The 15,683-nt window shown below is 32.0% G+C and overlaps 1 protein-coding gene and 1 long non-coding RNA gene across 3 annotated transcripts; both read right to left on the minus strand.

Moving 5' to 3' along the window:
- Positions 1–538: 538 nt before the first annotated feature.
- Positions 539–2,763, minus strand: LOC120071779. The gene is made up of 2 exons (XR_005480342.1): positions 2,460–2,763; positions 539–923 (listed from the first exon to the last, which is right to left on the minus strand). It is a non-coding gene; the product is annotated as an uncharacterized LOC120071779 (long non-coding RNA).
- Positions 2,764–4,561: 1,798 nt separating this feature from the next.
- Positions 4,562–11,692, minus strand: LOC120071710 (BTB/POZ and MATH domain-containing protein 4-like). 2 transcript variants are annotated; one of them, XM_039024091.1, is made up of 4 exons: positions 11,045–11,692; positions 7,302–7,538; positions 6,759–7,048; positions 4,562–5,017 (listed from the first exon to the last, which is right to left on the minus strand). In XM_039024091.1, the coding sequence occupies exons 1-4, from the start codon at positions 11,458–11,460 to the stop codon at positions 4,830–4,832; spliced, it is 1,131 nt and encodes a 376-aa protein (XP_038880019.1). In that variant the 5' UTR covers positions 11,461–11,692; the 3' UTR covers positions 4,562–4,829. The 2 variants fall into 2 exon arrangements, with proteins under 2 accessions (XP_038880019.1, XP_038880018.1); XM_039024090.1 differs by having other exon boundaries at positions 6,759–7,038; positions 7,193–7,538; positions 11,045–11,689.
- Positions 11,693–15,683: the final 3,991 nt, after the last annotated feature.

A 15,683-nucleotide genomic window follows, 5' to 3' on the forward strand; every position in this document is an offset into this window, starting at 1 on the left:
TAAATTGATATAACTTTTAATTTAGGGTTTAAATTAATATAATGCCCAAAATTCAAGGTAGTTGATATTTGTCCTTATGAATTTTTCTTCTTTTATAGGATGAAGCACTTTTAGCCACTAAATTTGAGAGTATTTCTGCTATGGTCTCTAAATTATTATTATTTTTTAAATGACAATTTAGTAGACAACAAGTCTCACTTATTTTCATAATATATAGTATGATATTATGCACTTTTAGTATAAACGTCTCAAAACTTTGCTTTTAGATACACCAAAAGAATCATATCAATAAAAATAATTGTCCTCATTATATATCATGAATCTTTTATGATACTTTGTTTGTATCCTAGCACATCTCTCACTTCATCATTATTTATTTATTTATTTTTTACTTTCTCTTTGAAAGATCAGATCATGTATATGATCGAACTTAACCTTAGTAACCATGTCATTAAAATTTCTTACACGAATATAACGACCCTTTCTTAGACTTAACAATTCAACTTTTTGCCTCGAACATCCTTAAAGAGTTTAGGAAAAATATGAAAAAAGAGTTTAATTAATATTTACCTTGTTCAAAAAGCCCAATTTGGCCATTTGAAAGAGTACACATTCAAACACTAGTTTTTATTTTCTAATTTTTCCATTTTCCTTATAAGAATGAATTTCTAAAGGATGATATTTACATTATATACTTCCATTAAAAGATTTAAACAAATAAATAATGTTATTTAGAATTGTGCTTGAATTGGGAATAAATGAAAATCTAAGTCCAATTGTGGAGTTGTGTTAGTTTAAGAAGTCCCTTCCTTTTCTTCTGACTTAAAATGAAGCTTCTTTTAAAGCTTCTTTTAATGAGCTTTAAGCTCACTGATTTAGCGGTAGAACTTTGTGAAAGCACTTTTCCACATGTTGAGCAACATCTGCAATCAAGATTTGCAAATTGTTCATTTGAAAAACATCAAATATGAACCTTTTTGTTTGTATACTTTTATAAGAAAATTAACTTAAAAAAAGAAAAATAAAATATCCTTAAGACCCGATTGACAACTACTCGAAAGGATATGCTCAACAACTTCTACTATTATTTATAGTAGCATAGCTCATAACTTATGTCCCGTTTGATAATCATTTTGTTTTTTTGTTTTTGTATTTGAAAATTAAACCTATGGACACTACTTTCCCTTCAAATTCCTTCTTTTGTTATTTACTGGTTTCAAAAACCAAACCAAGTTTTGATAACTAGGAAAGTAGCTTTCAAAAAGTTGTTTTTGTATTTTAATTTTGGCTAACAATTTAAACATTGGAGAAAGATGCAAATCATGGTAAAAAAATGTAAGTGAAATAGGCTTAATTTTCAAAAACAAAAACAAAAAACTTAATGGTTACCAAACGGGATCTAAGTGATCAAAACATTTATACCTTGTGATCAAAGAAGTCGATGTTAGGGACAACGACTCTCTAAATATCTTCACGATAATATTGTCCAATAAGGATCTCATTCATAGAAATAGCAAAACTAGGGTGAACAACTTTAAAAACTATCTAGGTAGAATATTGTTTTCACTTTAGAGTTCCTTGTTTGTACACATTTAGGAAGATTTTGGGAATTTTTAACTTCTACGTAAGACAACGAGACTTAAAGTGAATTTCAATATCTCTACATACTATATATATTTTTTAAAGTTGTCCACCCCCATTTTGCCATTTCTATAAGTGGGGCCAAAGTTTCAAAACATTATGCAACTACTCTTAATTTTTATTTTAATTCCTACTGGGTCATTAAGTTTGTAAATCTTATATTTCAAGATTAGTTTTCATTAGGTCTTTAAGTTTCAATAATTTATATTTTTACCTTCGAGTTTTTTATAATATCACTTTAGTATTTGAGTTAATTTAAAATAATTATGTATGAAAATGGGTAGAAAATTAATAAAAACTAATTTAATTCTTTTAAATTAATTAAGCAAGAACTAAATGTGAGCATTTGGATCAAAAGTGAAATGCTAAAGATGTAAAAACATTATCAACAAAACAAAATTCAAAACTCAAATGGGAACATATAAGGACCAAATAGAAAGTAAGTTATTATTAAAAAAAAAGAAAAAAAAAAGTTGCAACATCAAAATGGAAACTAGACCCAAACGAAGAAGATTGAATTCTTAAAGTTTAAAACCATAGAAAGAAATCAAAAGCAAATGAAACCTAAAATCACATAAAAACAAGTTGCTTCAACAATGAGATTCTGACAATTCAGAAATTCAACAAAAAAAACGACTATGAAATTCAAAACAGTTAAATGTACACCTCTCAAATTCATAAAAAATGTTACTGTTCTTGAACGAAATTCTTCTTTTTCATCTATTAAAACCTAAACAAACATGCAGATTCAACAGAGAGTTTCATTGACAAAAGAGGAAAAGAAAATTAAAAGAAGGAGAAGTAACTGTTGAAGGTACCTGAAATCGCCATCATTTTGGATTTTACAAATGTCGAGACAGTGAGAACACCAATCCATCGATCCGTTGAAGAACAGAGAAATCAAATCAAGTTGCTACGAAGAAAGCGACGGGAATTCGAGAGGTAACTGCGAGAAGAATTGGGAGTTTGATCTGTGAATTTGTATGGATTTTGATTTTGCTATCGCTACTTAGAATTCGAAAATATAAAAAGGGTTTGTTAGTTTGAAGAATGAAGATTCCTCCATATCCTTGGGGAGCAAGTTTTGTTTCTTTCTCTCACTCGTTTCCGTTTTCTTTTCTTTTTAATAATTTGTAGCTATTTATCTATCTATATCTATACTATATAAAACCCCTAAAATAGGAAAATATTTAATTTTCCCCCTAAAATAGGAAAATATTTAATTTTCACTTTTGCTTCTTTTAAGAGACGATTACAGATGTAATTTTACATTTAAATCATTTAAAATCCATATTAAATAGTTTATAATTCATGTAAATTTAATTGATTTAAAATTTGGTTATCTTTTCTCGAATATTTGATTCTAATAGATTATAATTCTTCTAAATTAAATTGGTTTAAAATTTGGTTATCTATCTAATTTTTTATTTAAGATCCAAAAAAAATTAACCATTCACGATTTGACATGGGTAAAAAGATTTATAAATCATGTGAATTTTATTGATTTAATAAATACATAATTTTGTCATTTGTTTAAAAAATAATTATATTTGTCTCAATTTTTTTTATGAGGTTTCAAAACTTTCAATAAAGTAGAAAGAGATCAAATAGTTGTTTACCATAAATTGGAATATAAATGGTGTGATAATGAACTTGGAACAAAAATATTGATCGCCACATTATTTTAGGTCACTATCACATCGTTCCAAATCCTAATTTTAATTCAACATTTTAATAGGTTTTTACTTCAAGAGTACTATTGAAACTTTTACGAAATATTAATGGTAATATTGCAACTTTGGAAAAAACAATATGAGCATTTTAATAAAACAAATGACAAAGTTTTTTATAATAATTTCAAAATATTATAAAATTTGTCTTTTGTTTAAAAAGAAATATCTATATTTTTTTCTTTCAAAAGTTACATTATTACCCCTAACCATTCATAAACGTCTGAAAGGAATTTGCTAGAATTTTAGACGAAAATTGAAATAAGAAATGGTGAGACAATGACTTGAAGCAAACTTTGGAATTACCATACCATATTAGGTCATCTTTACATCGCTAAAAACTCAAATTTTGTCCAAAATTTTAACGAAGTTATATTTTAAGGGTAGTTTTGGAATATATAGGAAAGTTATTAGGTAATTATACAACTTTTTGATTAAGATATTTTTTTAAACAAAAGGGTAAAAGTCATGGATAACTTTTGTAGTTTAGCCTGATTTGTAAAGATAGTTTGAAATTGCTTTTTGTAGAATACTTGGCCAACAAAAGAGCCTCTCTCACTCGTTTATTTGACTTTAATTTTCTGACTTGACTTAGTCTAATATAAAGTTAAGAATCTTCTATATCTAAACTCTAATAAAATAAATAAATAAATAAAAGAGGATAATTGGTCACCCATGGACAGATATTACTAATTTTCATTTATTGCAATTAGAAAAAAAAAACAGTAATACAAATAAATTGCTTAGTCATTTTTTTCTATACAAGAAACTAAATTAAAACAACAGTAAAAGAAATGATATATTCTAGTTTATATATATATAAAAGTACCTTTAAACATTGTCATTTGTTTTAAAAATACTTATATTTTCAAAAAATTAGTGGATTGAATTTTACTTGATTGTCTACGAGTTGTGTGTGCTAAAAAAATTACAGTATTCTCCCATCAAAATATTTCCTATCCAAATATTTTTACTCAATTGTTAGTAATCATCGACTCAACTCTTATTTTGTTCCTACCCTTTTAGAAATCTCGGGTTCAAGAATCGGTTTTCTTACATACTTTTTTGAAGTTTTTAATTTTCAAAATAAGCTTATATTCAAAAGTATATTCGAAACGGAAAATAAAACAAAGATGTCACAGTAAAGTTAAAATCTAAAAACTAACAAAATGATCATCAAAACAAAGACCTTTTACTGCCTTCTTTTGCTTTTGGCCCTCAGGTTTTCAATGAAAGCTTCCTCAGCAAATGAGTACATCTAAAATGGCATGAAAATCCCACGGTGCAAACATATCAAACTACAAAATGAGAATCTAATTTGGCTGCTATTGAATACGTTTCTCGACAAACATATTGAAACAAAGCTATTCTTTTCGGGGGTTTTTTTTTTTTCCTTTTTTACATATTACTTGAAAAACACATTTGCATTTACACAAGGAACAATAATGGTTTGAGTTATCAGGTTCTTTGTCTGACTCTCCTTCCATTTGAATCACCACCATCGGAAAGTTGAGCCCACACACTCCTGGATTTTGATCCGTTGCCACAAACGTCCCCGCAGTTTTGTGCAAGTATCTTCAGGAGCTCGGATTGAAGAGAAGGGTTGTTTTCCTTCAAATGCTCAAAACCTTTTGATTGCATCACAGCTGAAAAGAATGGTCCAATTTATAAAACCAAATGAAAGAATGAAAAAACAGCATTGAAGTCTGTTGAGTAAAGAAACAGCAGAATCTATGATGGAAGAGGCATCTCGAGGCTCAACGGCAGATGAATGCTCATATAGAGTTTGGGATGGACTTTCGAAAGGGTAAGAAGTACTTTTAGCTAACTTAGTACATTTTTTTTTAACAGGACGTATATTACGCTTAAAAGACCCGGAAAAAACAACCTAAAGGCAAGGGGGAAGAGATAACCCTCTCCCTCATAACTCGGAAGACTACCAATCACAAAAGAATTTGGATGATATGGGTGAATCATGACTTTTGAGTTCATTTGTATATGGACGAAATCACAAAAAAAAATAATAATAATAAAAAAAAATTAAAAAAAAAAAATCCTGTTTTTAGTACACCAAGAAACTATGAATTGAAGTGTTGCTAAGAATTTTCTACTTTTAGGAAGGGTCATAGGTTTAATTAAGGATTTAGAGGGTATGGATTCAATCCATGGTAGCCATTTACCAAGGGTTTAATTTCCTACGAGTTTAAACGGTACCCAAATATTGTGCGGTTAGGCAAATGTCCCATGAGATTAGTCGAAATGTATGTAAGCTGACCCAAATACTCACAGATATTAAAATATGTGTGTGTATTCAGCTAATTAGTAATTTTTAAATTCTAATTACATAAAAAGCACTTTTAAAGAAGCAAACGGTTAATACATTTTTTGGAAGAAAATCTGCTTTGAGTCAAAGCACTTCTTCAAAAGTCATCCCAAAAGCCTCCTGAGTTGGAACATGAGGATCTGGATGAGATGGGTGAATCACAACTCACCAAATAGAAATCCCCGATAATTGACTACAGCCTAGAAAAGTGAGAGAACATTGAAAATCGCCTGGGAGAATCAATATGGAACAACGATATGGGAGATATGACTGGAAAGGAATCCTAGAATTTTTCTTTTTAATCATAAAGCAAAAACAGGGAGGATGTGTCAACTCAAACAGGCAAGCTATTAATTTCTCCTAAAGGTCTCAATGTAAAATCCTTGCTCCTGACCTTGTTTGAACTAAAATAAATAAATAAGAGGATATGGTAAGAATTGCTAGGTTAATATCATAAATTTAATTCCCAAACTTTGAAGTTTGAGTTTGATCCCTGAACTTTCAAAATTACAGATTTAGTCCCAAAGCTTTTGAAAATTTAAGTTCATTAGATTAGACATAAAATTCAAATTTATATTTAATATCTGATTAATTTTCACAAATGTCAAATTTGTCCAAGACTTATTAGACACAAAAATTGAAAAATTAGGAACCTATTAGATACTGTTGAAAGTCTAGGGGTGTTTGGCCCAAGGAGTGGGGAACCCCACTCCTTGTTTGATCCAAGAAGTTTGTGAGCTCTACAACTAAAATACATCAATTTTATGCTTTATTAACTCCTAACGTTGTAGGTTCTAGGACTTCACAACTTCATTCCTGGCTCCAAATACCCCTTAGAGACCAAATAGACACAAACTTCAAGTTCAGGGACTAAACTTGTAATTTAACCTTAAATTATTTTGCAATTACATATCCTTTGTAATTAACTCTAACGGAGGTGGCTCTTTTGTAATCTCAAGGGGCTTTAAACTTATATATAACAGTGAGTGATTGAGAAAGATATGGTATTTCTGCATTTAACATTTTATCAGGATCACATTGCCTTAAATCGAATAAGAAAGTACCTCCAAGGTTCTTCGCAGCAAATCTCAGGCAAACTGCTTTCAGTTCAGTGGCATGGTGCTCCTCTGCAAAACTTAGTACTTGTGCAACGGACCGTACGGAAAGATTTTTACAAAGATGAGATTCACACATCAGTCTCAATCTCTCCAAACCATACTTGTCCGCTGCTGCTAACAATTTTGCCATAAAGTTGTCACCCACAAAAGATTCAGAAGATGAACTTGAACTTGATACAACCACATCCTCTGCGATGGAATCAGTGTAAATAAAGTGCAGCAAAGCCTGATGAAAACTAAAACAACTTCAGAATAAAACCCCGAAACATGATGCAGTGATCAATTGGAGGAAAAAAAAAAAGAAAATAACGCAGAAGCAAAGAAATCAGAACACATAAGAGAAAAACAAATAAGAGTCTGACTAATAATCATATCTATACCTTAAAAACGTTAGGTTCTAGATCTTTAACTAAAATCTCCTCCTTACTGTCCTCTAACTTATTCAAAAATTCAGACCGAAACATAGATGATCTAGCAGCCAATATCAACCTGTGAGCTTGAAATTTTTCTCCATCAACATTAAAAGTGACATCTGAACCTTCTAAATTTTCCAGCAGTGCACCAAAATGAGCTCCAATATTAGACTCGGGAATAGAAATAGTCTGTGAATGTGGACGCTCTATTGACGAAACCACAACTCCAACAGTACAATTTATTTGCAAGCAATCATCCTTGAGGTAGTCAGAGTTTTCAAGGGTAGTTCGTCTAAGAAAGCGCTTGTATCCCCTACATTAACAAATCAAAGAAAAGTCAAGCTTCGAGAGATATATGAAGACCGGTGACAGAAGAGAAGAATAATAAATATTCGGGAATGGTTCAAGCCTTAAAAACCACAATGAAGTTCTTATAATGACAGAACAAACTATTTATTGGAGTATGAAAAGTCCCAAAAAAGAAGAAAGAGGGGAGCTAAACTATCAACGAACTCAAAGTCAAATAAGCTATACAATAACCCTAGGTGGCATAATACACACACACACATATAATAAAAATGATTAATGACATCCCCACAAATTGAGAACATCCTCGGTTCTTCAAAGACACTTTGATTCCTTTGCAACCAAGATTTTCAGCAGACCACTTCAATTATATTCATCCATATTTATCCACAAAAGTTGAGCTTTACTTTGTAAACTGTTACCTCTCGAAGAAACTTCTCTGAGCTCTTGTTGGTTCTCTCACAAAAGACCAACTACATATCAAAGCTTCTCAATTGGTGTTCTCTTTCTAAATTATTTTGATTATTTGTGACTGGCTTTCTTCAGTTTGTTTTTCTTGTTTCTTTTCCTTACCTTTGAACACCTTTCTTTTCATTAGATCAGAAGTTTGGTTTCTAATTTTTAAGAAGGAAAATGAAGTAGATGAGAATGCTAAAGAGTTCACCCCTCTGTATATAGAGTTAGCATTCCATTTAGAAGATTTCACAGGACTTTCCCAACAACCGGATTCCAGGACTTGCACGATTTAGGATTGACTCTGAGAGGCCAAACTCCATTCTCATTTCTCATAACCAACCTTCATCTGTTATGGCTTGGATAACATGGTTATTTTGATACCAAGATGGCTGACATAACAAGACTGATCCTTTTTCCACGAGCTCAAAATATTGGTTAAAACTTATACACAGCTTATCCATCTCCACCTCATTTTCTGAACCAAAAACGAATAAATTGTCCGCATGTTGATGGTTGGATGATTAAGGTGGAGCTAATTTCTACTTCAAGGAACAAGAACACCTTCCTACAATTTGGACGGCATACTGCTTTCCCTTTTGAAGCTAGGGACATTCTATCTCATTTATTCAACGCCCATCCCATCAAGAAAGAATAGAAAATCCTTTGGTTGAATTTCATTTGGACAATTTTATGGTTTATTTCGTTGGAGCGCAATTCCTGCATCTTCACATAGGAACAAGACACTCCATCTTTTTGTTACATCTATTTTCTTGTATAGCTCAGTTGTGTAAAATGAGCTCCCTCCTTTTGTAATTATAGTTTAATCCAAACATTTGAAGCAAGATCACATAGATGGAAGAGAGTCGCCCTCTGACCTACACAACATCTTATTTTTGTTAATAGCAAAGCCACTTTGATTATCAAGAAAAGTTCCTATTTCTGACATTTCCAGCACCATAGCCTCCTAAGCAAGGTGGGGAATTCCTCTCTTTAAGCAAAACCCTTTTAAATAAAGTCTCAATTAATTTTTTTTTCCCAATCTATTTAGCAAGAATTTTGAGGGGTATTGACTATTATTCCTTTCAATTGAGAAGCCCAACACAATCTTTAGTTTCATTATACATAAATGTGGGTGTTTGGACCAAATAATAGGCACTATCATCAATCTCCTATGACATTTATTTGTCCCTATGATATTTGGTGTCAAGAAACTTAAGTCTTGAACCATATTAAATACCTTAATCAGGTGGCAATCCCCGTCTACAACTTTCCCCTTTGACCACTTGGCCAATCCATGAGGTTAACACTCCACTAAATTTTAATGAGCTACCCAATAATACACCACTACAGGCAGATGGGTGATAGAGATAGAAAGCAACTACCCTTACTATGATAACCAGCCACAAAGAAACCCAAACATTTCTTGCCAAATCATTCAAGAAGTAGAGAGTTGGCTTTCCAATACCCATAATATGAAGTAAACCAATGCAAGTTTGAACAAACTGCACATAACACACTACACAAGTACTTCTAAATATTTTCATTAAATCCAACTATAAACAATGAATGAAATATACATATTGTTATGTTCCCCCAGAACAACATGGTCAATAATGCAAATCAAAGGGTCAAGTAGGCTTAAGAGCTTGTTGAAACATCTTACAAACACGAGATCTTAATAAGAATTTAGATGACATGACCACAGGAGCATTAAATAAAAAACAACATTGGACAGAGATGTTTAACATTATTGATATAGTATATGTTTGGTTAAGTGAAGTAAATTAACAGTCGAAGATAAAATATTTATATCGTATTATAATACTCATATATCTAATTCTAATACAATAAAAGATCAAATTGATAGTTTTCAATATGGATAATACAATACTTAATTACCAATATATGAGATAAATATCTTTCAAACTAATGTTGATGTCAAACAACAAAATGGCTTAAAGAAATATTGATGACAATCTTGATAGTATCATCATCAGTCCCCCATTAGGTTTAGCCCTGATATCTTAAATTGAGCAAACTAAAAACATGCATCATGCATAATGTGTGTTGTTTGTAGGTCATAACACGTCAATATACACCCCAAAACCTTTATTTGATATACACATTATCTAATTTCGAAGTATCAATTAATCTACTAACAAGTTGTGTACCATATATCACTTCATTGTTTTCTTGTAGGTTGTGTTTTTTGTATGCCTATGTATATCCTTTCTTTCTTCTTAATGAAAGTTCAGTTTTTTATCACTTCAATTTAAATAGGTTCAAAAATATATATATAAAACAGCGGAGCCTTGATGATTGGTCTTTTTTGTATTGCACAGGGAAGGAGACCATATAACCCGCACCATTTACTTGTTGTGCAAAATTTACATGTTACAAACCCCAGAGTAATTCTAAATTCTTCATTCTACTTCTTATCACAACAATTATACTAAGACTTATCATGGTAAGACATTATTTAAGTTTTCTTTTATAAGGACGAAAAAATAAAAAGTAAATCGTAAAGGTAATTAGATAGTAACAGATTAAAAAATAGTACTGTTGGTCATCACCTGTTGAATTCCTTTTGAACCCAAAAGCTGAAGTTCGATGGACTCCAATAAGTTTAACATTTTAACAATACTGGAGCATTCTCCTTCCCTTGTTGGAAATTTGTACAAGCCCAACAAGTGGTTATCAATATTGGAGGATCCAACACAAAACCTCCTATCTCGATACCATGTTCAATAGTTAATCAACCTAGAAGCTTAAAGTTTAAACTTAAGTAAATCTAATTTATCATTACTTTTTTTATGAAAATTCTCAATACTACAACAATCACCAAATGTTTATAACATAGAAAACAAAAGGGGAAAGGATCTTGCACGATTATGGATATAAATAAACACCAATCAAGAACCCAAATCTTGATGCGCGACCAAAAGACTACCGCAGTTCATAGATGCAATAATCCAAACGTTCTACATCTACAGACAGCAAGCTATTCGATAAATGATCACCTAGTCGATAAAAAGCACAATACATAAAAAAACATACCACATACTGCCGCGATACTTCAGAGTATACGGACCACTCTCAAGTGACCGCTCAAAATGGCTATGAACCTTATGCTTCCCTTTACCGCTCTGATCGACAAGTGTGAGTTCAAACAACGCCCTCACATCGGTACCGTCGCTAGCCAGTGCGATAAATATGGAGACATAGGTCGAATTATCCTCAACATTCTTCCCATCTGGATAGAAGTAGACGGCCCATTGATACCCTCCGACGATAAAATCATCGCTAGCAATGTGTTTGCCGGGTCCCATTCCCTTCGCCAGAGAGTACCCCTGGATCACGAACTTATGCGAGCCATTGACAGTGTGAGTCACCGACCTGGAGCTCGTCGGCGAAGCGGAGGGGCTCTTCTCCGGCGCGGTGGCGGTGGGGGTATTGGAATTGGTGTCGGCCATCTGAATTCAGTTACAAGACTGTGATGGTCAAATTCATGGAAGTGGGGGGAGGATTTCGGGATTGGGATTGAGAAATTTCTGAAAATAGATGGAAACGGACGATGAAAAATTGAAAGATTTGAAGGGAAAAAAGAGGTGAACTTTGAAGAAAACGGCTCAGGGTTGCGTATTTCTTGGTGGGTTTTGAAAAATTTATAAAATTTCGCTCTTTTTTTTTTTTTTTTTTTGGCCTTTCTTCCTTCTCAGCACGCCAACTTGCTCAGCACCGCTGTTTCTATATTTAATTGAATTTTTCTTTGGGAAATTTTCACTAGGGTTGGCAACGAGTCGGGTGGTCGGGAAGGGGTTCCCCGTCTCTATCTTCGATGGAAAATTTACCCTCGTCTCTACCGGGAGCGGAATTCTCCATTGGAGAATCGAGTCCCGCCCCATTTTTCCTTTTGTTTTCTCACGTGAACTTTTTTTGTCCACCCTAATTTTCACACACAAAAAAAGTCAAACTATTTACAAAAGTAGCAAAAAAGACACCGATTGTAACGCCCCAAGCCCAATATTCGGACCAGGATTCGGAATCCGAATCCAACACGGGTCCTTTTAGGATGCTTTATCCTCACTCACATGCATCCTAGAAAAATTCCCAGGAGGTCACTCAACTTTTTCAATTCTTTTAAGCCTTTCTTAATCATACTTTCATGTCCTTCAGGATCTCCCTCATTCGGATGTGATATCGGTTCATTCATGTACCCCTCCTGAACTCGGGTCATTACACCGATACACCTCTATCAGCGTATAGACTTCTATCAACTTCTATCACTGATAAAAGTCTCTCAGCCTATCTCAGCCTCTATCAAAGAAGATTAAAATTTTGCTATTTTTTGTAAATAGTTTCCCTTGTTTTTGTATTTTTAAAAATCCCCTTTTTCCTTTTTTTTTCTTAAAATAAAAGTATGCTTTCTCATCGAGGTAAATTACATTTTGGTACCTGGATTTTCAAACTCTTAGTTCTATTTAGTAAACATTTAGTTTTTTTTTTTTTTTTTCTGTATTTTAAAATTACGCTTATAAACATTACTTCTAGATTTTTTTTCTTTAGTTATCTAGTTTTTACTAATAGTTTAAAAAGCCAAGTTAGACTTTGAACACTAACCAAAAAAAAAAATTTAATTTGACTAATAATTCAACTATTCTAATTGAGAAAAGTGTAAATCATAGTAAAAAATGGAAAGAAAATAGGTTTTATCTTCAAAAACCAAAAACTAAAAATGAAAGAGTTGCCAAACGCAATCTTAATTTTTTATTTCTCGAGTTTACATTTAATTTCATTTTTATCTGTCAATTTTTTTAATTACTCGCATAACATAACACCTATGTTTTAAAATATACATATATATTACAATACAAACTAAAATATTTATTTTTCTCTCTACTTTCTCAATTCATCACCTTCATCCCTCTTCTTACATAGTTACATCGTAATGAATGACAGTCGTCGGGATTATAATTTTTTTTTTCATTTTTATTTTCTTTCAATCTTTCTTCTTCTCCTCTCTTTTTTTGTTCCTCTATTTTTATTTTTATATATATATGTTTAGGATTGTTCAAGATAAAACCCAAAGACCACGGGTGAGTCCAAATCTATGGAATTCCAAAAAAGAGCACAAAAGAGTGTACATCCCATAATGAGTTCAAATAAAAGTAATCCAGTTGTTGCCACTATATATAGTCCAAAGCACCACCACCATCGAAGCTAATATCTCTATCCAAACCCTTCAGTTTTTATGTGCATTTCACTACACGTCTAGCTCACAATCGTTGACGATTCTAGCTGCAGGTTTGATATCTATGAATCAAAACTATGCTTCTCCATATGGATTTGACACTTTTGATAAATAATTTATGGCGTCACCCTATAACACCAAACACAATGGAGATTCCAACATTCTCATAATGTTGAAAGCTAGTACGAGAATGATGTGAACCATTCAATACATCAAATTATTATTTATGTTTTGTTTGATAATTTTGGCGTAGTTTTAGTATTTTACAAATATTTTATCCGTTTTATGAAATTTTAAATAGGGGTATTTTTTAATTTTGTTGAGAACCATGACATGGCGCTAGGGTTCTCTTTGGGAGACTATTAAAGTCTTGCCTTTAGGTTGTTTTGAATAGATTACGATGAATTAAGTTTAGGCCTCTGTGCTTCTTTCGAGTTTAGCTAAGAGAGCTTATCGAATTATGCAATTCATGAGTTAAGTTATATGCCAAGAGAACATTAAAGTGGAATTGATCGTTCTATCTTGTAGATAAGGTTGGCAATAGGGGTTATCATCGGTCGGTCGGGGTCAGTTTTTCGACCAAACCGACCCTGAACCGACCAGAATCAGTTTGGAATATGTCCAAACCGGTCCCGACTGGCGACTGAACGAAAACACGACCGGTCGGCCGGTTTTTGTTGGGTTAGGGTTATTATTATTATTATTATTTTTCTTTTTTCTTCCTTTAAAAGAAATTATATTTTTTTTTTTATTAAAATTCTAAGAAAAATTGCTATTAAGTAGAAGTTATACTTAATTATAAATCCTTATCATTATAAATAGCAATTTTTTAATACAAATAAAAAATCAACTATTTATTAACTTCCTTATCAATCATGTTTAGTTTTCTCTTTTAATTTGTGATTAGAAGTTAGAATTCAAGATACTATTTCACATTTTATTATTTTTAATACTTATGGAATAGAGCTAGCCTAGAGGTATTAAAAATAAGATATTGATATGATTTGATTTGACAACTCTTAATATTTAGCAATTAACATGTCCATTGTTTGAGATTATGTTACTGCTCGCTTCGCTTAATTGCTTAAAGAACCTTTTATTGCATATATAATTGAAAACAAAACTAATATGAGAGTCGAGAGTATACGTCACAAATAGAAATGTCACATGACATATAGTCACACTCACATACAATACAATCAAACTAGAAATTACAACATAAAGTCAATTGTCAAATACAACCCAATTACAATAAAACATAAAGTCAATTGTCAAATACAACCCAATTACAATCAAACATAAAGTCAATTGCCAAATACAATTAAATTATAATAAAATCAAATGATAAATGCTTAATTGTTAATGGACAACTTTGCAAAATCCGAAAGGTCTTGAATATCTTTTTCATTGTCCATAACCGCTCTGAATCCTTTATAATTAAGATTAAGAAGAGAAAGACAACCTCATTAAGATTTTAATCTAACAAGTTACAACTACAAAATACAAATAATGAATAAATACCTTCTTCAAATAATGAAGCTTCTTCCATGTCATGCTGAACTTCAAGATCTATTGGACCATAATTTAGCCAATTTTGAGTACAAATGAAAGCCTCCACTGTTTTTGGAGCCAATGAACAATGTGATGAATCAACAACACGTCCTCCTGTACTAAAAGCCGACTCGGACGCTACAGTAGATACTAGAATTGCCAAAATATCTCTAGCCATACGACTAAGAACCTCAAACTGATGACTGTTCCTCTTCTACTATTGAAGTATGTCAAAATCACCTTCATTCTTAACATTCGCTTCCAACAAATAAATATCAATCTTTGACCCCTATTCGAAAGGTCTAGTCTTATCGCCTTCAAAATCAAGATCAATTGTATCATAGACAAAGTCTTTACCCACCTTTTCAGTTGGATCACAATCAATCATGGTCTCCGAGGCTAAGACAATTGGTGTATTAATGGTAGTACTCCCACTCTGAGTATGAGTAATACTGTACTCATGAAAGAGACGTCTACAACATTGTTCCACTACATTTCCTATAGATTTGGAAACCTCTGGCCCAAAAAAAATTTTAAAGCAAAAAGATACAAACCATATCTTTTTTCGAGGATTTAGCACAATAGCAACATACAATAATAGATTATTTTTTTTCATTGTTCCCCCAATACTTCTCAAATTTGGCCTTCATGCTATTAGTCATTCCAACTAGCATTGCATTTGCACCACTAGCATTCAAACGTATACAATTCTAAACTACTGTAATCTGATGAAAAACCATATTCGAAGTGGTGTACAAAGACCCTGAAATTTTCAATGTCACATCATAAAAGTCCTTTAAAAACCTAATCAACATCTTAACATTTGTCCAATCTTCCTTATTTGGTGACAAATCGTGTCTATAAGAAGCATTTTCGTCGTCTAATCTATCAACC

This window comes from Benincasa hispida, chromosome 2 (genome assembly GCF_009727055.1).
Source record: "Benincasa hispida cultivar B227 chromosome 2, ASM972705v1, whole genome shotgun sequence".
Lineage (NCBI taxonomy): Eukaryota > Viridiplantae > Streptophyta > Magnoliopsida > Cucurbitales > Cucurbitaceae > Benincasa > Benincasa hispida.

Bases quoted from the DNA above. Each gene is read 5' to 3' on its own strand.
- LOC120071710 (XM_039024090.1), bottom strand. From the start codon at position 11,460: ATGGCCGACACCAATTCCAATACCCCCACCGCCACCGCGCCGGAGAAG. The intron at 7,539-11,044 runs GTATGTTTTTTT...TTGTTAATGTAG, and splicing joins AAGTATCGCGGCAGTATGTG to GGGATACAAGCGCTTTCTTA. The intron at 5,018-6,758 runs GTACTTTCTTAT...CATTCTTTTCAG, and splicing joins TGCTGCGAAGAACCTTGGAG to CTGTGATGCAATCAAAAGGT.